This window comes from Panthera pardus, unplaced genomic scaffold, assembly GCF_024362965.1.
Source record: "Panthera pardus isolate Hobbes unplaced genomic scaffold, ASM2436296v1 HiC_scaffold_11, whole genome shotgun sequence".
Classification (NCBI taxonomy): Eukaryota; Metazoa; Chordata; class Mammalia; order Carnivora; family Felidae; genus Panthera; species Panthera pardus.
The window spans coordinates 70,347,826-70,374,054 of record NW_026526666.1 but is presented as its reverse complement, the minus strand read 5'-3'; the positions used below and the strand labels follow the sequence as shown (position 1 = coordinate 70,374,054).

The window sequence follows — 26,229 nt, the reverse complement described above, 5'->3', positions numbered from 1 at the left end:
TTATAATTGTTTTCTAGATTTATTTTATTTTATTTATTTTTTAATTTACATCCAATTTAGTTAGCATGTAGTGCAACAGTGATTTCAGGGGTAGATTCCTTAATGCCCCTTACCCATTTAGCCCATCCCTCCTCCTACAACCCCTACAGTAACCCTTTGTTCTCCATATTTAAGAGTCTCTTATGTTTTGTCCCCATCCCTGTTTTTATGTTTTTGTTTCCCTTCCCTTGTATTCATCTGTTCTGTGTCTTAAAATCCTCTTATGAGTGAAGTCATATGATTTTTGTCTTTCTCTGACTAATTTCACTTAGCATAATACCCTCCAGTTCCATCCATGTAGTTGCAAATGGCAAGATTTCATTTTTTTTTTGATTGCCAAGTAATACCCCATTGTATATATACATCACATCTTTATCCATTCATCCACCGATGGACATTTGGGCTTTTAACATACTTTGGCTATTGTTGACAGTGCTGCTATAAACATGGGGGTGCATGTCCCCCTTTGAAACAGCATACCTGTATCCCTTGGATAAATACCTAGTAGTGCAATTGCTGGGTTTGTTATGCCCAGAATTCGTGATCCCCAAAGACCACTAGGGAGCGGAGTCCGAAGCAAAAGAGCCTTTATTCGAGCTAGCTCGAGCTCAATCCCCTACCTGCACCAACGCAGCGGTGAGATGCTGGGGAGAGAGAGTTTCAAAAGGACAAAGGTTTTATTGGGGCCTAGGGGCAGTTGGCGAGGTAATGGCTGTGGCCTCAGCTGATTGGCTGGGGAAGGGTCCGAGTCCTGTTAGGCAGGTGGGGGGGGGGGTTACTCAAGGGGAGGAGGTGTGGTCAAGGTGAAGGACACAGAACAAGATGGAGTCGGCCAGCGTAGGCCCGCCCTTTCAGGTTTTAGGGCAGTTCTATTTTTAATTTTTTGAGGAAACTTCATACTGATTTCCAGAGTGGCTGCACCAATTTGCATTCCCACCAGCAGTGCAAAAGAGATCCTCTCTATCCACATCCTCACCAACATCTGTTGTTGCCTGAGTTGTTAATGTTAGCCATTCTGATAGGTGTGAGGTGGTATCTCATTGTGGTTTTGATTTGTATTTCACTGATGATGAGTGATGTTGAGCATTTTTTCATGTGTCGGTTGGCCATCAAATGTCTTCTTTGGAGAAGTGTCTATTCATGTCTTTTGCCCATTTCTTCACTGGATTATTTGTTTTTGGGTGTTGAGTTTGATAAGTTCTTTATAGATTTTAGATACTAACCCTTTATCTGATATGTTGTTTGCAAATATCTTCTCCCATTCTGTTGGTTGCCTTTTAGTTTTGCTGAGTGTTTCCTTCATTGTGTAGAAGCTTTTTATTTTGAGGAGGTCCCAGTAGTTCATTTTTACTTTTGTTTCCCTTGCCTCCGGAGATGTGTTGAGTAAGAAGTTGCTGCGGCCAAGATCAAAGAGGTTTTTGCCATTCTTCTTGAGGATTCTGATGGGTTCCTGTCTTAAAATTAGGTCTTTCATCCATTTTGAGTTTATTTTTGTGTATGGTGTAAGAAAGTGGTCCAGATTCATTTTTCTGCATGTTGCTGTCCAGTTTTCCCAGCACCACGTGCTGAAGAGACTGTCTTTATTCCATTGGATATTCTTCGCTGCTTTGTCAAAGATTAGTTGGCCATACATTTGTGGGTCCATTTCTGGGTGCTCTATTCTGTTCCATTGATCTGAGTGTCTGTTTTTGTGCCATCTAAATATTTTAAGTAATCTCTACACCCAATGTGGGGCCCAAATCCATAACCCTGAGATCAAGAGTCACATTGCTCCACTAAGCCAGCTAGGTGTCCTGAGAGTGGCTTTACATGATCATCGCAGAGGTGCTGTGTGGGGAAGTGAGTACAGAAGTGGGAGGCAGACAGAGATTGGCAGAGTAGTCAGCACATAATGGAGTATGGTACTTGGTTTGACATGGCCCTTTGTATAGAGACACATTGACAGCTTCTGCCATCTAGGAGCTTCTGAATACAACCCCCCAGGTGGGAGTTAGACCAGAGAAGTATGGCAGTCTTAGGTCCAAGAACTGTTGTAACTAGTGCAAAGGTAACCATAGTTTTGTTCAAACCTTCTGTCTGTAGGTTAGCAAGTTACAGGGGACATGTGAAAACTAATAAGGGAAAATGGAGTTAATTCCTATACTGTGAGGAAGTTGGGCATGCTTTACAGACTTGGCCCTTGTGTATGGTCTTTTTTAAGGAATGTTGCTATCCTAAGTCGTCACCAAAGAACTTAAGTTTCTCTTAAGCATGCATTTTTCTTGGTTAGCCTTGGATGCAGTGTGTGGAGATATATGTGCAAGAGACTTTTAGACCAGGAGTCCTGTTGCCCTTTGAGAAATGTTTGAGCATTTGGCCATGCCATCTGCACCAAATGAGTTCTTTAAGCCTTTGGAAAGTTGGGGTAACTTGACTAAGCAGATTGGAGCCTGAGGTGTTCCTAGGAGGGCAGGAAATTGACAAGTTGCCGCTGGAACTAGAATGGATGCCTGAGAGACATAGATGGTTACAGGCAACTTGGGAACAAGGAAGAAACCTCTGGACTACCAGACTTTTACAAAGAGAGAATCATTAAACTAATGGTAAGCCTGAAAACACAACTATGTGAGTGCTAATTGCCGATACTAGGGGGAGATTTCTTCTCTAAAGGTTGTCACAGTCCTCAGAAACAGACCTCATATAGGCTTTCTTTTCCTTTTCCCACCCACAGGTAACAGTCCTTTGGATAGTCCCCGGAATTTCTCTCCAAATGCACCTGCTCACTTTTCCTTTGTTCCTGCCCGTAGGTAAGTTGATAGAAAACCTCCTCTGTGACAAACATGTGTGGCATTTGGATGAATGTCAGTTAAATGTTGACTTCTTCCTTTGAGGTACTGCCTTTCAAGTGTGTTACCTGGGCAGTCAGCCATCAAAATTCCTTCCCTGCTTTCCTCACCCATGTCATAATCATCTTGTTCACGTTTTGCTTTCTAAAAAGCCCTAGTAGTTGCATTTAGTTTGAATGGACAAGTAGATATAAGAAGTGTGGATTTATTTTTACAAACCTGAACACAAGTCTCTGGTTTGCTGAGGATATGTTCTGAAACATTATACTCTTGACTGAGAGCTATCCTAGTGTGATCAATGAGAAAATGGCCTCTCCTCTCAAAGGGACCCAAGGTTTTACTCTTACTCCTCTTACTCAGCTAATTCTGAGGAGTTGAAAGGATCTTTCCTGGGGGATAAAGAGATTACAGAGTCTTCACTTATCCTCTCATGAATTTAGAAAGATTTGTTGCATTAAAAGGCCATGCTTATATTCCTCCTGGCATTTCACCCTCTGGAAGTGATACAAACTTATTCCTGGAAGTGGTAGCAATCCTGACAGCCCAGCCCATTGTCAGGGCCTCTTGAGAAGTACTGAGCTGATTGAGATGAGTTCATCCAAACTACATACCATGGCTCCATATAAAATGGAAAAAGCCTTACTTTTCAAAAATTTTTCTAAAATTCTTTCTTGGCAGAGTTCATGTTCTCTGGTTTTATTTTTTATTTTTAAAAGTATTTTTGGTTAGAATCAGCATTTGGCATTAAGTCCTCCAGAAAAATCATGGCTCCAGATTTGGAACCTTTAGTGGACACAGAATGATATTTGCAGCTTGAGGCCAGAGCAGTTTCTATACTTAGACTCCTTTTTAAAAAGAGATAATAGAAAAAGAGCACATTCTTCCAAACAGCATTAACTCACCATTCAAATGAGGACCCAGAAGAAATCCACCCCTTTCCTCTCCACGATTCTCTATAGCTGAAAAGGACATGGATAGGTTGGGAAAAATTGGATAGCTGACTTGGGTGCTCCTCCTGACCCAGTTGCCTTATTCAAAACAAATATCTAAGTTTGTCCCGTGGACAGATCTCTCCTACCTTGTGTAACTTAAAATTAGTTACCCAGGCATCTATTTAGGAGCATTTCCAGTATAGTAATATGCTGGATTGATGCATTTGTTTTCCTAGTCCAGTTGGAAAGTGTTTCTTCCCCAGACTTCCTATCTTGTGTGTGAACTGTAGCCTCAGATTACATCTGTGCTGAGACAGCAAGATCTGTGACCAATCTCTTTAAGTGGTATTGAGTCATTTCTCATTCATTCAGTAAATATTTACTGAGCATCCAGTATCCCCAGGCACTATGCTGGGTAACTAGTTATGTAGTGGTAACAAAATAACCATAAAAGACAAACAAAAAAACCCACACCATAGTGCCTACTTGCTTGAAACATAGTAGACTTAATAGAGTCTGTGCACCTATTGTTCCCTTTGCAAGGAATGCTGTTTTCTCAGATCTTCACTTTGTTAACTCTTTCTTGTCTTTCATTTCTCATCTTAAATGTCAATTTATCAAGGAAGCCTTCACTAACCATGCAATATAAAGGAGCCCGCTCATTTTCCATCATATCATCTAGTTTTATTTTCAAACAAGCACTTTTCAATACCTGATATTTTCTTATGTGCTTGTTTTCTATCTCTTCTCAACCAGAATAAAAGTATCTTTAATAGAGATGCCTTAATATGTTGAAAGCGGTGTCTCCTGGTGTATAATAAGTACTCACTCAGCTCTTATTGTTTGAATGGGTGATGGGGAAGAATAATGAACAAGCAAACATTTATAAACTGTGATAAGCAACATGAGAGGAAAGAACATGATGCTGCATGAAAGCATAGGAAGGGAATGGGGCTAAAGAATATATACGGGGTGGTCATGTAAGGCCTTTCTGAAGGGGTCTGACTTTCAAGGTAAGACCTGAAGGATAAGAAGGAGCCTGCATGTTGAAAGTGAGAATATGGGTGTAGACCATTTTAGGCAGAAGGAATAACATGTTCCATTGGTGCCCTTGACTCTGCTTCATTATCTGGGCTTTAGGAGTAGGATCAGCTAGGGGATTTCTGGGCCTGGTATTACCACTGAGATCCAAATAGTTCTGTGCTGGGTGGCATAAAGTTTGAGTCATGTGCATGGAACATGGAACTCTGGGCTGTCCCCATAATAGGACATAGTAGGAAAAGCAGCTAGGTTTTGGTAGGGGTGGAGAAGGGGACTTCAACCCTACAAACATGGTACTCAGAAATTGTTTTTGCTAGGTTGCTAAGGTCTAACTTGAGCCTTGTAGGACCACATGGGTTTGCAATATCACACAAAACACAGATTTGATGAAATGCTAAGGATAGGTCTATCAATCCTACAATTTCACTTCAAACTTCCACACATTCCTAAACAAAGTTTGCCCCTGCCAAGCATGACCCAGTGCCAGGGGTCAAACAGATCAATCTCTCTGGTTCCATATGATTCTCATTATAATATATGTCTTTTCACTACAGCCATGGCCACAGAGCAGACAGGTAATAGTGGACTTGATGGGGAGAGGGACTGGGAAACTGCTATGCATGGCCAGACAATATGGTTTTTGATGTTGTGCTTGGTGAGAACTGGTTGTGATGAGTCTTTCTGACTGTGGGTATGAACATTTGGCCTTTCATATCTAGCACAGAGGCCCTAAGGGAACCCCCTGCTGGAACCAAGGCTCAGAGCCCATACACTTAGAGGCAAGAATTGCTGAATAATTCCAAGTTTCTGAGCCTAGGAACAAGTCACCCTCATTCCCACAAATTTCCTCAGTCACCGAATGAGATGACCAGGCAGAGGAGATGGAGGCATCCTGTAGTGGCATTTCTTTCTGACTGTGGTAGCCCTTGCTCTTCGGATTACAGAAAATGGCTGCCCTGCAGTTTGTTTGCATTTCTATCTAAAGAAAGAAAAACGATCTGTGAAAAAGTCTATTTGACAAGGGTTTGGGAAATTCCTCACTGAATTAGACTAATACTGTCTTTGGTGAGCTCTGTTTTCCTGGAACTGACTTGCTTTCTTGTGTAGAGCTCTTGGGACCCAACAAAGAGGTCAGAGAGAACATCATGTTAGGCAGCCTCCTGGACATTTCTTTGCCTCAGAGACTAGGTTCCAGCAGAACTAGCTGCCTGGGTGGCATGAAGTTTGAATCAGGTGCATGTGGCATGGAACCCTGGACTGTCCCCTTGCAGAATATAGTAGGAAAAGCTGCTGAGTATTGGTGGGGGTGGAGAGGAATGCTTCAAAAGGGAAAGACCTGGCAAGATTGAGTCCTCTTTTTTCTCCTTTCTCTCCCTGCTTCTCCCCACTCCCCTTAACTGTGAAGTCTGGACTAAATCACCCAAATTCCTGGACCTTAGTGTTTTCTCAAAGATTGAGGGTATTTAACTTCTAAACGTCTTCCATTGCTAATGTTCTAAGGTTCTGTGGGAGCAGCAAAGAAATTTTCTCCATCTTCAGCCAGACCAGGCTATCCCCCCAGGCTTCATAAGAAAAAACACTTTTCGAACAGCACATCCCATAGTCCAGGAAAGAATCACTTGTCCATGTAATAAAAGCTTCAAACCAGATACCTGCTTGCTCTTTCTCCTCCACAGCAAAGCAGATAAGTGGTTCTCTGTGATGAGAGCTTTGAGGTGCATCCTCTCAAGAGCAGCAGGAAGCCCACTCCAAAATCTTATACACAGCCAAGGTTGTGCCACCTCACTCTTCTTTCATGAGGTTACTGTCACTCTTTACAAACATTCTCAAAGACTGGTTTTATAGGCCCTAATGGATCTTAAGTAACCTTGGACTGTTTGCCAATGATTAATTCATACTCAGACACAGATGGTGATCCACTTCTTCCTTATCAACCCAGTGGCCTGGGAAGATCAAAGAGCCTTTCACATGGAGTCCTCGGAAAAAGGAATAGCTGCATTTCAGTGGCAGTTCTCTCCTTGTGGTGATGCCTTTAGCTGGAGCCCTCTGTCATTGCTTCTCTAAAAGTAAATAGGTTGAGAGTATAAAGATTTTTATTTCAGAATCGCAGTATTATATACCAGATGTTCTTATTCAAAGTCACAGACTTCTTTTTAGTCAGAGATGTTTGTCTTTGCAGTGGAAAACACACAACCATAGACCCCATGTGGGAGAGAAACATGAAAGCATGTACTAGACCGAGCAGTACTGTGTAGAGACCAAGAAGAGCCTACCAGTGAACCAGCTGCCCAAAAAATGCTAATGGAAAGACAGGCAGGTCCAGGGCTCAGGGTGGGGTCCTGTGGAAACTGCCTAATATTCTTAATCTTACATAGGACTGATGGACGGCGCTGGTCTTTGGCCTCTTTGCCCTCTTCAGGCTATGGAACCAACACTCCTAGCTCTACTGTCTCAGTAAGTAGCCAAATCTGTGCCTCTACCTCCGTCACCCCAAGGAAATACTTCCCTACAGATTATTGCTGCCTGTCCTTAAAGTGTGCTGCAAAGTGATTCTCAGTTTTCCCGCCAAAGCCAAACTCAGGTTGTTCGGGATGAGGCTTAGTGGGGCAGTGGTGGCCCTTAACAGCTATAGCCAAATACATTAAACACCTTTGGAAAGAACTAACCAACATGCTCTCTGGGCATCAATTTTTCCTAGTTGAGTTAGAGGAGGGCTTGAGGATGGACTTTTGCTTTGCCAGACATGGGGGATCCTAAGTAAGAATCTTCCCCCAACTTATTTCTAGACCTGCAACCAAGAGCAGATAGACCCTCCCATGTCCCAAAGGCCTGGTGGACCATCCTTCTCCTCTTTCACCTTTTCCTTTCAAAAAGAAGGGAAGGATGATATTTTATATTGAAGTTTGATATATATCAGCAAAAAAAGCTAAGCCTGTCTCTAAAACTTCTAGTTATATTTCTTTTAGAGAAGGTTTAGCCTAAAACACAACAGATGTCATAATTGCTGCTGTGCACAATTGACGGTAAAATGAGTCTTCCTCATTGAGCAAGTTTTAATTGAAGCCAGGATGACAAGGTTGACAAACTTTTTCTGTAAAGAGCCAAATAGTAAGTATTATAGGCTTTGCAGGCTGGATTGGGCAGCAGGCTGGATGACCCATTCCCCATGTCTTCTGCCATTCTTCAGGTCTTCCTAGGCAGTTTTGATATTCATGAATACCAAGCAGGTAAAAGGAGTATCATTTCCTCCCTTGACCTAGATATTTCTCATAAATTAATCCAAAGATCTCACTGGTCTTTTAGCAGCAGTTAAGCTTTAGATCTCTGCCTGGTAAATATCCCTTTCCCTATAACCCTTTACTCAGATGATGATTTTTTAACCTAAGGCAAGATAAAGATATATATGACATATACCTGTTCAATAAATTTTAATAGACTCAACCCATGGCTGCAGCTTATTTTATTGGGGTACTTTAAAAAACCAATTTTATGTCATCTTAGTGGCAGTTGGGTGAAGATACTTTTTGCAATTTCTATACAAACTATTTCCAAAAATGTGGCCAAGACAGAGCCCTGTGGAGACCTCCCACTAGCTATTTACAGCTTCATGTGATAGCATTCCATGACAGAAGCCTATGCTGGTAGCTCAAAAAAAGTTCTGATTTTTCACTTGGTGTTGAGGCTTACTTGTAGCAACAGTTTCCTCAGTGTGGTGCTGCAGCTTTGACTCTAAATGGATTTAGATATTTGAACCCCAGATTCTTCATCAGTTGGTGAATGGAAACTGAGCCAATGGTGTTAGATCTGCCTGCTCTCTTGTCAGGAAAGGGGGACTTCACCGATTCTGGTGCTGCATAGGGCTGTCACAGCAGTTGCTGCATCTGGTGGGATTCCTGTCGTAGCACGGCTTGCTCCCTCAAAGGTCTGTTATGGTTGGCAGTGGGCCCTTGTCTGGAATCTCAGTCATTGGGCCATGTTTGGAATTCTTAATTGTTTTCAAGTCAGCTCCTAGTATCTTGGCTTCCTCAGGACTAAAGGCTCTGAAGGAGTAGAGAGGGGAATCCTACACAGTGGAGACTAAAAGGAACAAAGCAAAGAAGGCCTGATTTTGGTTACCTTTGGGTTCACATTGACTGGGAAGTCCTCTCTGTTCCTGGACTGCACTTAGACATGCCTATAATGCTGTTTTTTAATGTTTTTCCCTTTAGTCATCATGTTCCTCACAGGAAAAGCTTCACCAGTTGCCCTTCCAGCCTACAGCTGATGAGCTGCACTTTTTGACGAAACATTTCAGCACAGAGAGTGTACCAGATGAGGAGGGACGGCAGTCCCCAGCCATGCGGCCCCGTTCTCGCAGCCTCAGGTAAGGAGTCCTCTCTGCCTGCTACCCCAGGACCAATGGAACTCAGCCTGTTTCCACAGCATAGGAATTGGCAGATGTTCTATAAAGGGCAAGATAGTAAATAATTTAGGCTTTGTAGGCCATACAGTCCCTGTGGCAACTAGTTAACTCTACTGTTGTAGTGCAAAAGCACCCACAGACATTCTGTAAACTTTATTTACAAAAACAGGCAGTGGGCCAGATTTGGTCTGTGGGCCATAGTTTGCCAACCCCTGGCACAGCACCTTGGCACAGCTCAAATGAGTTAAGTCCAGTGACGCTCAAGCATACCTGATGATGCTGTCGAGTGGTCCCTCTCTTTTTCCCTTTGAAAGTAGTTAGCAATAGAGGGCTGCCTGGGTGACTCAGTCAGTTAAGCATCCAACTTCAGCTCAGGTCATGATCTCGTGGTTCATGAATTTGAGCCCCGTGTCAGCCTCTGTGCTGACAGCTCAGAGCCTGGAGCCTGCTTCAGATTCTGTGTCTCCTCATTCTCTGCCCCTCCCCCGTTCGTGCTCTGTCTCTCCCTTTCTCAAAAATAGTAAACATTAAAAAAAGTAGTTAGCGGGGCGCCTGGGTGGCTCAGTCGGTTAAGCGGCCGACTTTGGCTCAGGTCATGATCTCACAGTTCGTGAGTTTGAGCCCCGCGTTGGGATCTGTGCTGACGGCTTGGACCCTGTTTCAGATTCTGTATCTCCCTTTCTCTCTGCCCCTCCTCTGCTCATGCTCTGTCTCAAAAATAAATAAACATTTAAAAAAAAAAAAAAGTAGTTAGCAGTAGAAATATACTTTAAGCTCCATTCAGTAAGAGGAGAGTAATAGTATGATCTGTTCTGACATTTACCTGGCTGCAGAACCCACCGTCCAAGGGTATATGAACTAGGCCAGCTACAAAAGTTGCTGTTGAAGACACTTGTGGCTGACTTAGGGAAGAAGCCAATTTCAGAAGCAGAATTAAATGCCCATCTGAATCTAACTCATTTCCCTGATTCAGCTGGGCTTATCAAACCAAACAAACCGTAGCAGCTGATTTGTCTGTGAATCCTTAGACTAATTCACTCTTTTCTTTGGCATTAGCTGATAAAATTGCACCATAATTCCAGATTAAGGAAGAGGGTGGAAATTAAAATGGGCATGACTTTAATGACTGAGTTCAGCTTTCCAGAGCCCCTGGGAAATAATAAATTGGTTAATATGTTCGGGGTGGGGACCCAGAGGAGCATGGCCTCCCAGGAAGAATCGCCTCAGGTAATGTTGCTGCTATGAGTATTGGGGAATGGGCCGAACAATACCATAAAGACTGGTTTGAATTCATAGACTGATGAAGATGATCACTGGACTGTAGTGTAGAGGATGAGAAACACAAATGAGTGGTTGTGGAGTGTGGATCCCAGTGCCTTTCTTTGTCTCACTCAGAGGAACACCCAAATCTTGGTGTTCTCCGTAATCCACAGGGTAAAGGGTACATTTTAGGCCATTTGAGATTGAGGGGACCACAGTATCTCAGGGAAATCCCTGCTATATTACTCTTTAAAAAAATTTTTTTTAACGTTTATTTATTTTTGAGAGACAGAGTGTGAGCAGGGGAGGGGCAGAGAGAGAGGGAGACACAGAGTCTGAAGCAGGCTCCAGGCTCTGAGCTGTCCGCACAGAGCCCATTGCAGTTCTCGAACTCACAAACCCTGAGATCATGACCTGAGTCGAAGTCGGACGCTTAACCAGCTGAGCCACCCAAGTGCCCCATTGCTGTATTACTCTTAAAATACTTGGTAATGTATAATGATACAGCAGGCAGACCATGGCCCCACACCAGGGAGGAAAGGCAAAGAGGAACAGTTCTGAACCTAGCTCAGTTGGGGTCACATGTCAGGGGCACCAAAATGGACAGGACCCAAATATCCATTTGTGTGGCTCAAACTTTGAAATCCTTTAAGAAGATGTAACCCCACGTGGGTCAAAGGAGAACGTATAGAGGACCCAGGCTTATAGCACACTATAAGCTGGATTGGCCTCATTTATCCCCCAGGTCAGAGCCCAAGTTAGCCTCATTGGCTCCAGCATGTTTGGAAAAAGATACAGGTATACACTGTCTTCCTTTGGCTGTTTTGGTGGTGGTTTGATTTGATTTGATTCCTAGAACATGCTGGGGTATACTCAATCTACTGGCCAAAGCAAAGAAGACCCAGAGAGTCCTGTTCTGGGGGAGGTCATCCTAGGAAGACCACAGATAGTCTCAGGAGTAGTCTCCTCCTTTCTAGGCCTTTTCAGGCACTGGCAAAGGTCTTTGTGAAAGCTAGGCTTCTTGTAGGAAGGTAGCCTAGTTCCAGATGGCAGCATTTTGAGCTAAACAAGGTATGCTGGGAGCTTCAGGAAAAAGGAAGACTCTAGAAGTCAGTAGTCATTAAGGTGGGAGTGTGTGGGTGCTGCAGACAGTGGGAGGGAACTCTGCAGACATTGTGGGAGTGGGACTCTGGGAATGGTCATCTTTCTTCTTGATAGTTCCGTGGCACTGAAGTAACACAGTTGTTTCTTTCTTATTTAGTCCTGGACGGTCCCCAGTTTCCTTTGACAGTGAAATAATAATGATGAATCATGTGTACAAAGAAAGATTTCCCAAGGTAAGGATTCTGAGGAGGGCTGCCCCAGTGGGAAGACTGAGGGTGAGGGGATGGAATGCTCTCTCCATAGGTAATCAAGAAGAGCAGAAAGGTCCCCGGCAGGAGGAGGATACAAACACAAGGCTTCCAGACTGCTGGAGAAGAGGCAGGCAGCAGAGGACTATGAGTCTGGGGCTCATGCTTGCAGGGCCTATATTTCTTCACTCCCTGGAGAGGTATCTAGAGAGAAATGTTAGAAAGATGTTCTGCTATATGTTAGTGAGGAAGGGAAGAACTGGGGACCCTGTTTCTAACCATGCACATCAGGTCTGTAAGTCAGGGTCCCCATACAATGGAATTAGCTATCAGAGAGCACGTTCCTTTGATGCAGATTTCTTAAGCAGAGCCTCATTACCAGGCCCATAGCATGCACAGCAGACAGGTGTGCTGGGCTGGCAGGAGGTTGGCCAGAGGGAGCAGGAAAGTGGGAGACAGAGTGTTCAAGCAGGAAAATGCTGAAGGAGGAAGGCAGATTACTCTCCTGGGATAGTGGAGAAGTAGGTTTCACAGCTCTATGGTTTGGCTGGAAACCACCAAGTGTATGGAACGAAGGCCCTTGTTTCCCTTTTTGCACACAGCACGCCTATACATTCTGACCTGGTCTTCTCGTGCCAGGCCCTATTCCTGCAGAACACAGCCAGCTCTGTCTGAACCAGGGACTGACTCAGCCTTCCTGTCCATGACAGCAAGGAGCATGGAGTCCTCAAGCCTCTATCTTCATCCTCTGTCCAGACTTCCCTGGGTCTGTTCATCTGTGTCTAGGGTCTGGAGTGCACAGTTGGTTTCCTACTCTTTTGAGAGTGTCCTTTTTCTAGACTCCAGTATAGTCTTCTGGACACACATGGGTGGCCTAGGGAAATGATATGAAACCCTGTACTTTCCCTCTTGACATACACAGTGAAGCATAGCAGTTAGGAAGGACACACTTTCTGGAACCAGACTGAATGGGTTCAAATCTGCTTCTACCATTTACTAGCTATATGACCCCGGACAGATTATTTAACTTCTCTGAGCTTGATTTGCCTCATCTGTAATTTGGGATAATAAGAGTATTGATCTCATAGAGAGTTTATGAAAGTTAATGGACATTAAGCTTTTCTAACTGTGCCCAGGACATAATAAGCACTCAGTGTGAGCTATTGTTTCTTTGTTGCCCAGTGCCCTGTGGTCTGTGCTTTCTATGCCTTGGAGCAGGCATTAGAGAGTAAGAGTGAGGAAGATAGGCAGAATGAACAGCTAGGAAATCTTTTTTTTTTTTATGTTTATTTATTTTTGAAACAGAGAGAGACAGAGTGCAAGTGGGGGAGGGGCAGAGAGAGAGGGAGACACAGAATCTGAAACAGGCTCCAGGCTCTGAGCTGTCAGCACAGAGCCTGATGCGGGGCTCAAACCCACGAACCGTTAGATCATGACCTGAGCTGAAGTCAGACGCTTAACCGACTGAGCCACCCAGGAGCCCCTAGGAAATCATTTTTTTATGCTTGATCCTTACAAAGAAATTTGGGAGTGTGTAGTGTTTAAAATGCATCTCCTCCTGCTTAAATGTTAGGTGTTATATTATCATTTTAACATTGCATATTTGTTTCGTATGGATGTCTCCAAGTCATTCATGTGAAGACGAACTGTTAGAAAAAATGTTAAGATTCCTTTCCTTCTGTTTCCTCTCTCTCTCCACATACTGTGTGTGTGTGTGTGTGTGTGTGTGTGTGTGTGTGTGTGTTTGTACTTAGATGTGTGTTTATATACATAGTTCTGGGTAGTTTTTCCATAAGCGCTTTTACTACATAACTAATTGGCCATTGGGCAATTTTGTTGTAAAGGATAAGGTCGCAAAAAATAAATGAGGGACATTCATTGAAAAGAACATAATGAAACACAAAAAACAAATCACAAAATTAAAAGGCTATTTGCAAACAAAATACACAAAATATTTGCATACATTCAAAATGTATAGTGTAGATTAATTGCAATACAGCACAAATAACTGATTTTATTTTGTTGATTGTATGTAAGCATTTGTCTTCAAAGTCTTTTGGTCATAGTATTATACATTTTGTTTTTGCTTGTTGATTCATCTCCTTGTTTGGCATCACGCTTTTTCTTTTTTGACCAAAATTTCATCCTTCATTAAGAGAAGTATCAGTTTCTCTAAATACTTGGGTACATATTTATAACTGAGTTCTGTATTGTTGTGAAAGCCTTCCACACTGTTTGTTCTTAGCATGTTGTCACATGTCGGTTTATAGATGTTCCAAAGTTCTATGGGAAATGTGGGTTTAAAACTCGGTGCCACTGTATAGACCATTATGAAGGCTAAGGTTTATATGATACAAAATGGGAATACTGCATTTTTGGAGAAATGAAACCAAACTGTCAACCAGTTATCTTTTTCAGTTATTTTTTTCATACAGCAAAATTGCCTTATGGCCAATTAATTATACAGTAAAAATGTGGCAAAAATGCTTATGATGAAAATACCAGACACACATATATCCACCTAAACACACACTGGAAATCAGAAATTGCCATCTGGTGGCAAAGGAAAGATTAGGCCACGTCCTAGATTGGCAGCTATGAACTTGTTAACTGGTGTGTATTTATCGTTTGACGTGAGTGTGCAGTTAGGTCCCCCAGAGGCTTCTGAGCTAAACTTTTGTTCTGCTCTGTTGAAGGTCTGGGTCCGTGAGGAGTCAGGTTCACACCTTCAGTAAACACTCTCCGAGCATCTGCTTAGTTGAGTTGAGTCCTAAGGTCAAGTAAGAGGATCCTGAAATAAATCAAATTCTCTCTGACTTATAATTCCCAGTCTAGAGAAATGTTTAGAAACTAGCAGTGCCTATACACAAGGAGGTCCAGTGGCAGCATGGAGGAAAGGAAACCCTATTTGCCTGGAGGAATCAAAGACTTCCCAGAGGAGAGACAGGTGATGTGTGAACTGAGATTAGAGGAGTGATAGGAGTTTGCCAGTCAGGCTTGGCAGGTGAAAAAGCTACATACAGGGAACAGCATGAACAGGCATGAAGCAGCATGCTAAAGGGGGAGAGCAGCAAACACTTCCAGGTCCTCAGAGCAAAAGAGCACATCTTCCAAGAAGTGGGGGGAGATAGGCAAGGTCACGTGAGAGAGGGCCTTGACTGTAATGTTTTGACTTGACCTGACGGTGATCTTTTCATATGTCCAGTTGTCCGGTTCCCCAAATGCAACATCAGGAAACCAGGATCACAGAGCTTGTCCTCAGGTTATTACCAGGTCCTTCAGGCTGAGCTCCCAAGTGAGCTGGAACTAGAAGCGAAATGTCACTTTTCTTGCTTTTATTTGCAGGCCACCGCACAAATGGAAGAGCGTCTTGCAGAATTCATTTCCTCCAACACTCCAGACAGTGTGTTGCCCTTGGCAGATGGAACCTTGAGCTTTATTCATCATCAGGTGATTGAGATGGCCCGAGACTGCCTGGATAAATCTCGGAGTCGTCTCATTACATCACACTACTTCTATGAGCTTCAAGAGAATTTAGAGAAACTTCTGCAAGATGTGAGTGTCCTTGTGCTGGAATTCTGGTAAATTCTCTGTGAGGTAGTGGATTATTAATTCCAAGCTAAGATTAAGGCTAAGATTTTGTTTCCAGTCTTCTCAGCCAGCTTGCCCCCACCTCCTTACTCATGTGCAGAGTCCACCCCCGAGTGTGGTTGCTGATGGACTTTGGTTCCTACTCAGTCCCCTGCATTGCTAAGAGAAGCCTGTGTGGTGTGAGGAGAACTCGGTTCTGTGGGGTTTTTCTTTTTCTGATTCTGATTACTCTGCCTGAGGCTCCAACATTGGTAGTGTTTATAAATACCCAAAACAGATGAACATAAGGGAAACAAAAATAATATAAAAACAGGGAGGGGGACAAAACATAAGAGACTCTTAAATATGGAGAAAAAACAGAGGGTTGCTGGAGGGGTTGTGGGAGGGGGGATGGGCTAAATTGGTAAGGGGCATTAAAGAATCTACTCCTGAAATCATTGTTGCACTATATGCTAACCAATTTGGATGTAAATTAAAAAAAAAAAAAAAATACTGAAAGCCTAAAAGTGGCCCCAGCGGCTGTGGTGGGTTTTTGTCTAGTAGAAATACTGGTATAAGCAGAGCCTTCAGACTGGTTCTGCTCAGCCAAGGGGAAACAGGCTGGGGCTTGTACTATGGGTTTATCTATTCGATGACATTCTGTTTACATGGTGAGAACTTTGTTAGTAGGGATTTAGGTATTTAGAGACCCCATCCTCCCCAGTGTGAAAAGTCTTCTCTAGGAGGCTAGAGATAAAATAACCCAGAGATGGTCAAGACCAGAGTGTCCAGTGAGTTCTTAACTACTGCTTCATGCTCCAGAGTTTGCTTTCCTGTTGGCCTCTACAAATAGGTGGTTGGATGCCTACCCACTCAAATGACAGTTGCCCTATACTACACCATTAGTACAGTTTAACGGGAAGGACATGTACCTCTTCATGTACTAGAGTATTTCCTAGTCCAGGCCCCTATTACTTCTAGGCCTATGACCTTGCTCTGGGGTAGTACCAACTGAGCTGAGAACCCAGGGCTAATGATCAAACAGGACTTCAGTGTGTTGGTCTAGAAATTAGGAACAGGGAGTTTATTTTTTTTAATTAGGAAACACTTGAACTAGAGACAGATGATTAAAAATGACCATGATTATTACTGTCAAATATTGGAAGATTTCTCATATATAATAGGTAGCAGATTGTTTTCCATTCTCTAAAAGCCCTGTTAACCCAGTGGGCAAGTGTTACAGTGAGAAAAGTTTTGATTTAATAGATGAAAAATTACTTCCTTCTACAAATTTTTTTTTTCTTATTTCAAGAATAATACTTAAATTCAGACATTGTAGAAATTTGATTTTAGGCAACTAAATTCTCATGCATATCCCTGGCAGCTCTTTGTTTCTGTTCAAGAATAACTTTCCAACAGTGGATAGGAATCTGGGATTGTGGCATCAGGCAAAGGATCAAGGTAGAGTGACTTCCCAGGTTGTTTGTATATCTACGATTGATCTCCAAAAATGCTAAAGTCAGAGCCTTGCCCAAAACCTTCAGGCATTTTCCCAAACTCCTGTCCCCCTGGGAGTAGGTTGTTTGGTGCAGCAAGAACACTGAATATGGAGTCAGTGCGTTCATCTGCTCCCTAATTTGCTAGGCCCTGGGAATTCAGGAAAAAGTTTGTTGCAGGTTCCAGCTCAAGGAATTTGCTGTTAAGTGGGATTACAGACCCATCAACAAGTAAAAAGAACAGCTGTCATTTATTGAAGTGTACTGTGTGCCAGACACTACACTGAGTACTCTACGTGAATTATCTCACTTTTGTGTGTTATAGTAATTGTAAATTGGTGAGCACTAAATATTAGAGGTCAGTTCTGAGCACGGAGGAAGATATGCTGACTCTGCATGGAGAGTTCGGGAAAAGTTGAGTCTTGACAAGTAGGTAGGAGTTCACTAGGGAAAAATTTTTTGTTATTTTTTTCCTTTTTTTTTTTTCTCCTGTGAAAGTTATTGTTTCCACATTAAAAAAATTTTTGAGGGGAACTATTTTCTTTTTTAACCACGTAATGGTGGGAGTAGGACACCATCATAAGTCATTAACATGTGAATTTTGAATAAATAAAAGCTACAAGTTATATACAAACATCTTAGGCAATAATATTTACAAACCTGTGTAAACAAAACAGATGTAAACAGTAAATGCATCATGAGAGTCATCAAAAGATACACAGGAACAACCACTTAGGGTCAGTCTGCCCACCGGCAGCTGGCACCAGCCAGCCCCAGGAATCAGGCCACTCTGAGAGGTGAAAGGAACTTGGGACATTCCAGGAATTGCAGATAAAGTAGTTTGGCATGACTAGGTGAAGGATGCCTGCAGGGAAAATTAGGAAGGGATGGGCAAAGGCTGAAGTGTCTGTGAGGAGCTTAGGTTTTATCATAAAGGCAGTGGGAAAATTATTAATGGTTGTAATTTGGAAAATGGCATGGTAAAATTTATATTTAAAATAATAAACATAACTGTTATTGTAGAGCACTTAATGCATACTAGATACTGCATTATCTCATTTAATTTATCTAATTTAATCTTCATAGCAACACTGTAGGTAAGGTACTACTATTCTGTAAGTCTACAGGTGAGGAAACCAAAGCTTTAAAGAAGCTAGGTTAGCCCAAGGTAACTCATTTCTTAAAAAAAAAAAAAAATTTTTTTTTAAGTTTATTTATTTTTGACAGAGAGAGGGAGCGTGAGCTAGGGAGGTGCAGAGAGAGAGGGAGACACAGAATCCGAAGCAGGCTGCAGTCTCCAAGCTGTCAGCACAGAGCCTGACGTGGGGCTTGAACTTATGAACCGCGAGATCATGACCTGGGCCAGTCGGACACTTAACCGACTGAGCCACCCAGGCGCCCCAAAGGTAACTCATTTCTTAAGTAACAGAGCTAGAACCCAAACCCAGGTTTGTCTTATTCCAGAGCCTAAGATCATATTTTCAAACATTTAATCAACAAACATTGGCATCTGCTCTGTAAGAGGCACTATGCTAGTCTTAGCATGTAAAGGAAGAACAAAAGACATAGTGTCTCTGTTCATAAGGCTCTACAGTGTAGCCGTAGAAACAGACAACTAATTGTAAAACAACATGTGGGGGGCACCTGGGTAGCTCAGTCAGTTGAATGTCTGACACTCAGGACATGATCCCCAGGATCATGGGATTGAACCCCAAGTCAGGCTCCATGCATGGATTTAAAATTCTCTCTCTCTCTCCCTCTCTCCTTCCCTCTTTCCCTCTCTCTGTGCCCATCTCCCTCTCTCTCCTGCTCTCTCTCTAAAATAAAAAACAAAAAACATGTGGTACCATGGCATGTATACAAACAAAACATAGAAGAGGGAGCAGTTAGTTCCTGTTCTTATGTGTTTGGGTGGGGTGGGAGGTACAGGCAGAGGATCTCAGCGAGGGTTCACAAAGTGGCTATTTGGGTTAAGTCTTAAAAGAATAAACAAGATTTCACATAGTGCCCAGCCTCCCTCTTCATTTCATAACCAGTTTTTTTTGTAATGGTCTTTATTTGCTAGTTTTCTTTACTAACAACCCATTCAGTCTAACAACCTGCTCAGTCTTCTGCCTTCTACTTTCCCTTCCCACCATCCCACAACACTGTTTCAGGCTAAAGTCAACAAGCAATCAGCTTGCCACAAAGCAACCAGTTGCCGAAGAGATCCTATGGCCTCTTTCCGTCCTCATCCTTCTTCACAACTCTGCAGAGCTCTACAGTGTGAATCTGTCTCCTGGACTTTTCCCCCACTTGGGGTCATGGCACTGTTCTCTCCAGTCTTGCAGTCTTGCTGCCCTTTCACAAATTCCTTTTTTGCCCATCTCTTAAATGCTTTTCATTTGGCTTTGGGGGCGCCTGACTGGCTCAGTCAAAAGAGCATGTAACTCTTGATCTTGGGGTCATGAGTTCAAGCCCCATGTTGGGTGTAGAGATTATTGGGGGGGGAAAAATACTTAAAAAATACATAAAATAAAAGTATTAAATGTTGATGTTCCACAGGGTACAGCCCTGAGTGTTGGTCTCCTCTTCCTCCTTTCTTCACACGCTCTCTGACAGCCTCATCTTCCGTGCCTTCTATTGTCACCCATGTGTTGAGGACAGCCACCTGGCTGCTTCTCTCCCTGTTCTCTTTAGTCCCTGGTCAGTATTGGAGCTCCAGTCCACTGTTTATTGGTTCCACTCCTCCACTTCGACTTCCAGATTGGTTAGTATTTTTTGGTTGTAAGTAATAGAAAGCTAACTCAAAGTAGTTTAAGCAGGAAGGAGAAACTAATTATAAAGATGAAAAGGGGGGCGCCTGGGTGGCGCAGTCGGTTAAGCGTCCGACTTCAGCCAGGTCACGATCTCGCGGTCTGTGAGTTCAAGCCCCGCGTCAGGCTCTGGGCTGATGGCTCGGAGCCTGGAGCCTGTTTCCGATTCTGTGTCTCCCTCTCTCTCTGCCCCTCCCCCGTTCATGCTCTGTCTCTCTCTGTCCCAAAAATAAATAAAAAACGTTGAAAAAAAAAATTAAAAAAAAAAAAAGATGAAAAGTGTGGGTTTTAGAGAATTAAAGACAGGAGTGCAACCTGGTCTTAAGGAACCAAAACTAGAAACCAGAAACTGTGGGAAGCTCAGGAAGTGGTGATTTCCCTTCCTGCCATTTTTCTCTGTGCTGCTTTTCCTAGGTCTCTTTGGTAGATGTGGCCATCCCTTTTCATCCAACAGTAGATTATACTCTTCTAGCACACTGATCAATAACAGTTGTCTTTCCGTCCATTTTTAAATTCCTAGGAGAGTAATCCACACTTGTCAGCTGTTGGAGGTGGGATGGAAGGTTCAGCCACACGATACAATTGTAGCTACTAGAAGTCAGAGCAGTTTCCATAAAAAAGATAAAGGCTCCTGGGCTGAGTAAATACCCAATAGGGTATCTAATCTAGGTACCTCAAACTCTGCAAATCCAAAATGGAACTCCACCTTCCCTTACTTGAACTACTTGTTATATTTCCTATTTTATTTATGGATTCACTGAACTTTCCCTAAAACTGTAGTTGCAGTTCCCTTCTCTTCTTGCTTCATCCAACCCTCCGCTGTACTCAGTCATCTACCTCTGAAATGGCCCCAGACTGTGGTTCCTTGATTTATGCCTTGATTTATGCCTTTTCTATGCACATTATTACAGCAGTCCATTAATGGGTTTTTCTGCTTTTAGGCTTGTGCTCTTTAGTGCACCATCCACACTACAGCCAGAGCCATCTTTCTAAAATACTGTCTGGTCGCATCACTCCTGCTTTGAAGGCTTTCTATTCCTGACCTTCTGCCTGGGGTGGGGAGTGAACAATGAAACTCCCCTGAGGGTTGTCTCTTGAGCCAGGGTCTCTGTGACATTCCCCAGTGTCATGTAGTGTCCTGAAGTTCACACAGTTCCTGTGAGCGGCTTGCTGTCTCTCATGGCACACAGGCCTTCCCCAAGTCCTTCATTTTGCAGAAGTCTCTGTACTACCAACTTGTGTCTCCCCAGAGTCCACTCTGCCCAGCCCAGTCCTGCATTAGCCCAACCACGATGTGCCAGTGGATTGCTTAACCAACCTTTGTCTTCTCTACAGGCTCATGAGCGCTCAGAGAGTTCAGAAGTGGCTTTTGTGATGCAGTTGGTGAAGAAGCTGATGATTGTCATTGCCCGCCCAGCTCGGCTCTTGGAATGCCTGGTGAGTGGACTCCAGAGAAGGTTGGGAGGGGGTGGGGCATACAGAGGAAGTATCCTGCTAACAGCAGAACTATGGTAGTACCACCGTCATTTCTGCTGCTGACGTCCTTGTTTAAATGTGGTATGCTGGCATTGGGCCCAAATGAGTTCCTGTGAGGAAAATGGCTGGTCCTGAGGGGTATTCGTCTGACCCCCACACACTGAGCAGACCCCAGGTGAGTGGGCTTTGGGCGGTGAGGAGCATAGACCAGTTCCATTGGCACAAGTTGAGTCCATCAGTTCATCATGCAGCAGCACTTAGCACCTGCTCCACGCCACACACTGGAGACACAGACTTAAACACAGCAGAGTCCCTGAGCTTAAGGTACTCCCTCTGTAGTGGAGCTGGTCTTTCAGTGCCTCAGGTAGGAGGCATGGAGACGTAGAAATAATAATTATGATACTGCAAGTAGTGTTGCAACTGAGGGAAGTCCAAAGTGTGACAAGAACATGGGGAAGGAAGGAGGTGCCTTAGTCTTCCTTGGGATGGACGTTTGGTGAAAGCTCCTTAGAGGACACAAAGCTTGGGGTCATGAAGGATGATTATGAGTTTGCCCGGGAAGGGCATTCGATGGAGCACAGGGTGAGTGTGAAGAATTGGTGAGGGAGAAACCTGGAGGGTAGGCGGGGCAGCATCATGGAGGGTCAGGATCCCTGCTCCAGAGTTTGGGTTTATCCTGAGGGCCACTTGGAGCCATCAGAAAGTTTAGGTAAGAATGTGATATGGTCAGATTTACTTTTTTTAACCAGCTTTATTAACGCATAATTTATATACAATAAAATACATCATTTTTGATGTATTCAATGAGTTTTAACATATACACACCTGCATAATCACCACTGCAGTTGAGATAGAGAACATTTCTTTCACCTCAAAAAGTTCCCTTGTGCCTTTTGCAGTCAGTCTCTCTCCCATCCCTCACCTCCCACTGCCAGGCAGCCGCTTATCTGCTCTCTTCCACTGTGGATAGGTTTGCCCTTTGTATAGTTTCATGTAGATGAAATTATGTAGTATGTTCTGACTTCTTTCAGCATAATTTGTTTTGTTTTGTTTTGTTTTATACATGTTACATGTATCACTAATGGGTTCCTATTTGTTTATGAGTAACATTCCATCAGATTTACTCCTGAGAAAGATTACTGTGGTTGCAACATGGATGGTGAATTGGAAGAGAGGGCAGGATGACCAGGCAAATAGCCAGAAGCAGCAGTTCGTGTGCAGATAGGGGTGGCCTGAGGAGGCCAGTGGTAGGGGCACAGAGAAGAGGTAGATGGAGGAGCTTTAGGGGTTTAGGAGACAGACACTCTGACCAGGGACTGAGGAAAGAATAAGAAGTTAGAAGGACTTCCAGATCTTGCCTAGTAGATTAATCCACGTTTTAAATTCATAGGAGAGTAAGATTACTCTCCTCTGGCAGTGGATGTTTCTCCAAAATATTGACACCAGAGATGAGGGAAGCCGTGGAAGCTGGACTTGTGGTCAAGCAGAGGGCCTCTTCCTCAAGAAAATGAAGTCCATGCTTGGACAGGGCTTAGAGTCAGGCCTGGGTTTGAATGTTGGCTCTCTGTCCCTTCCTGTCTCTGTGACCATGGATAAATCAGTGCATCTATTTGGGCCTTGATTTCCTCACTGAGGTCATAGAGGTGTTAGCCGGGTTTAGCCCAGAGTGTAGCACTTAGTAGGGACTCAGTAAATAGAATCCTTACTATTCTGTGCTCTGTGCAGACAAGGACTCATGTGCTGTCCACATAGTACTCCGGTCCTAGCACATACGAGGTGCTCGGTAAATATTTGAAGGCAGGCCTGCACGTACTTGTGCGTGTGTGTGTGATAGTGCCATCTGGCTGGCAGAAGGCTTTGGACCAGGTGAATAGGTTGAGCTATCTTGAAGCCAAAAGCTTTGGTTCTTAGTGTGAGGAAGACAACACATGCTTAGGGTGTCCAGTCTGGAGCTCACCTGGAAGACACCCATTCTCATGATCCATGAATCATGATGTTTCTGGGTATTCGGAAGCAGGGGTGTCCCATCACAAAGAGAAAGTCTTCTTGTTCATCTTCCTCCAGGTATGTGCTGTGAAAACCAAAGCCTTCACTTGTAGCCCTCACCACTGACCACCTCTCTCCCCTGGTACAGGAGTTTGACCCTGAAGAGTTCTACCACCTGTTAGAAGCAGCCGAGGGCCATGCCAAAGAGGGACAAGGGATTAAATGTGACATTCCCCGCTACATCGTTAGTCAACTGGGCCTCACACGGGATCCCCTAGAGGGTGAGCATGCTGCCTGGTGGCTGTGAAGAGGCCCCACAGCCAACAAACTCTAACCTCAGGAAAGCCACTTGGAGAAGAGACTTAGATTGGACACGGTCACAACTCAGCATCAGGGGCTTCAGGGCTATCAGAGGAACCGTGTATTCTCTGTCAGAAAACAGCTTCTCCTTCAGAATTGTTCACATCTGCCTGACATTAACCCAATCTGGATTGGCGTGAGGCCAGTTGGGTTGGATTTAGAATGTCAAAAGAGGTCAACAACAAAAGACCACAATTACGTTTTCAAAAATGGCTCCCTCCTCTGCATGCTTACCTCCTTGTCTGCCACCTTACAAGTTCTCCTGTGTCTTTGATGTGTCCTGACACGGGGCTTCACATTGTGCCCCTTCATGAACCCTGGGCTTCTAAGTCCCTGGTCTGTGCTCATCCTGCTCCTGCCTTCTCTGTTCCCCAACCCCATCCGGCAAAGCAGGATAGGGACCAATAGCCCACCCTTGGGCCCTGTTTTCCAGGAATTGTCCTAAATTTGAGTGAAACTTTTTAGAATTTGCCAGGCCTTATGAATGGCACTGGACTTCTAGAAATAGGAGTGGCAGTATTATTTGGCAATTAAGTCCAAAAGCTGTGACTCTTCTGTGGATAGAGCCACAGGAGTACACAGATGCAGGAAATATTAATGCCTACCTTGCACGTACCTTTCATGTGATGTGAGTGGACTACTGACATTGCTGTGCACACCTTTCTCTTGTGCCCTTGCTTTGCTTCTAGAAATGGCCCAGTTGAGCAGCTATGACAGTCCTGACACTCCAGAGACAGATGATTCAGTTGAGGTAAAGAGCTTGAGCTTCTGCCCCAATCACAGAGACTGGGCCCTGTGAAGCAAAGGCCTGTGAGTCCTCTGTGAGAGAATATCTAAAGGAGGGATGGAGGAGTGGGTGGTTGTGCATACTGTCTCAGAAGTCATTCAGCTCCTGACTGAGGAAGAATGGGCTGGGGCCGCGGCAGGACTAAGAGCTGAGCTGATCCTGGGGCTCAGCTTCCCCAGGCACGTGGGCTCTGAGAAGCATGCCTGCCTTCTGCCTTTGCTCTTGTCTTCCAGGGCCGTGGGGCATCTCTGACTAAAAAGACACCCTCTGAAGAGGACTTTGAGACCATTAAGCTCATCAGCAATGGCGCCTATGGGTAAAGGCAGAGGGGAGGGTGTAGCCAGGACTGGAGCTAAGCCAGCCCTTGGACTCTTCCTTCTAGAAGTATATGATACCCAATTCTCTGGGCAGCAGATGCCTCAGGATAGACCCTCTCCCTCTCCAAAGCCAGGAGTCCAGGAGAGACAGGAGTTGATTTTACTCTGACATGTGGGCATTGTTCCTTTCCCAGACAAGGTCCCCACCTCTCTTGGTAGCACTCCCCCTGTAGTGAGCTCTGGGGAAGTCTGAGCTGTGTCCTCAGGACTTGGTGTTATTGGGAAATTGAAGAGCTCTATGGGCAGGGGGCCCACATCCTTTTCATCGATAAGCTCACCCCTGCTCCTTTGTTCTGTGCATTTACAAGTTGTGATAGGAGGCATTTTGGACACCCCAGCTCTGGGTGGTGGGGAGCACGGCCCAGGTTGCTGAGGGCCCATGGGGGCTGGGCCGGGCTGTGTTTCCCAGGGCTGTATTCCTGGTGCGGCATAAGTCCACTCGGCAGCGCTTTGCCATGAAGAAGGTCAACAAGCAGAACTTGATCCTACGGAACCAGATCCAGCAGGCCTTTGTGGAGCGTGACATACTGACTTTTGCCGAGAACCCCTTTGTCGTCAGCATGTTCTGCTCCTTTGAGACCAAGCGCCACCTGTGCATGGTGATGGAGTATGTGGAAGGTACTGGGGGAAGGGTGACCTGGCATGGAAGCCAAGGCACAACATGAGGCTTAGCCCTGAGCTAGGACCAACAGCTTTGAATAGGGGTGAAGTTTCAGAGCCCAGCTTCCCAATCTCTCTTTGGCATTGGTTTCTGCCTTAGGATCTCAGAGACCATTTGGCCATGGTGGGCACAAATCTCCCTGCCCCTCATAGGGAGAGGCTTCTGGAGCAGTCGCTGCCATGCGGCTCCCCATGTCAGGTGCAAAGAGAGGCATTCTGGGACAAGATGTATCAGCCCAATAGCTGTAGAATCCTGCACCTCAAAGCCTGGACGGTCTCTACTGCTGGCGTCCGGCAGGAACAAAGGAGGTAGCAGAGCCACATAGCCCAAGGTTACGTGCTGGGAGGACTGTATCTGGACCCTCAGAAGAAAGGAATGCCATTGGCCTGGCTGATGGCTTGTGAAGGGATCACCCCTTGAGAACACAAAATGTTCTGGGGATGGAATAAAAGAGCATCATGGGGCATATGGGGGAGAGAGAGCAGTTTTGCCAGTGGCCTTCCCACTTCCCTTCTCGCTGCTGTGTACAACTTCCAAAGATATTTTGCCTAAGGCTTGAAGTTGAAACACAACAAAACTCCCCTTTTAATTCAGGGTACATGCTGAGAGTTTACGGTGTTATCTTACTGGAAAACCAGAGGATAGTTGTCAGGAAGAAAATAAGTGAACAAATGCTGAAGTCTCGGTCAGATGTGTTTATAATATACAGGACTCATACCCTAAAATAACGCAGCTGCATCCCTGCAAATCCACTCACAAGTATGGAAGCCTGGGTTCCTACCCTCTCTGGCCTGAACAGTGGCCCTGACAGCCATTGGCAGATTCACCGTGCTGCCTACTTATCTCCACACTCTGTCTGCCCCCATACCA

The 26,229-nt window shown here is 44.3% G+C and overlaps 1 protein-coding gene across 9 annotated transcripts in view; it reads left to right on the top strand.

Moving 5' to 3' along the window:
- MAST2 (microtubule associated serine/threonine kinase 2) overlaps positions 1 to 26,229 on the top strand; it is a 219,843-nt gene that overhangs the window by 183,176 nt on the left and 10,438 nt on the right. For 6 of the 9 annotated variants that reach the window (XM_053895900.1, XM_053895902.1, XM_053895898.1 and 3 more), the window contains 11 exons: positions 2,750 to 2,825; positions 5,392 to 5,412; positions 7,213 to 7,291; positions 9,046 to 9,200; positions 11,761 to 11,836; positions 15,197 to 15,406; positions 21,048 to 21,149; positions 23,323 to 23,455; positions 24,224 to 24,285; positions 24,555 to 24,637; positions 25,108 to 25,316. In XM_053895900.1, the coding sequence (XP_053751875.1) occupies positions 2,750 to 2,825; positions 5,392 to 5,412; positions 7,213 to 7,291; positions 9,046 to 9,200; positions 11,761 to 11,836; positions 15,197 to 15,406; positions 21,048 to 21,149; positions 23,323 to 23,455; positions 24,224 to 24,285; positions 24,555 to 24,637; positions 25,108 to 25,316 (1,206 nt within the window). The remainder of the gene's footprint in view (positions 1 to 2,749; positions 2,826 to 5,391; positions 5,413 to 7,212; positions 7,292 to 9,045; positions 9,201 to 11,760; positions 11,837 to 15,196; positions 15,407 to 21,047; positions 21,150 to 23,322; positions 23,456 to 24,223; positions 24,286 to 24,554; positions 24,638 to 25,107; positions 25,317 to 26,229) is intronic. The other 3 variants (XM_053895911.1, XM_053895896.1, XM_053895873.1) reach the window with 1 other exon arrangement.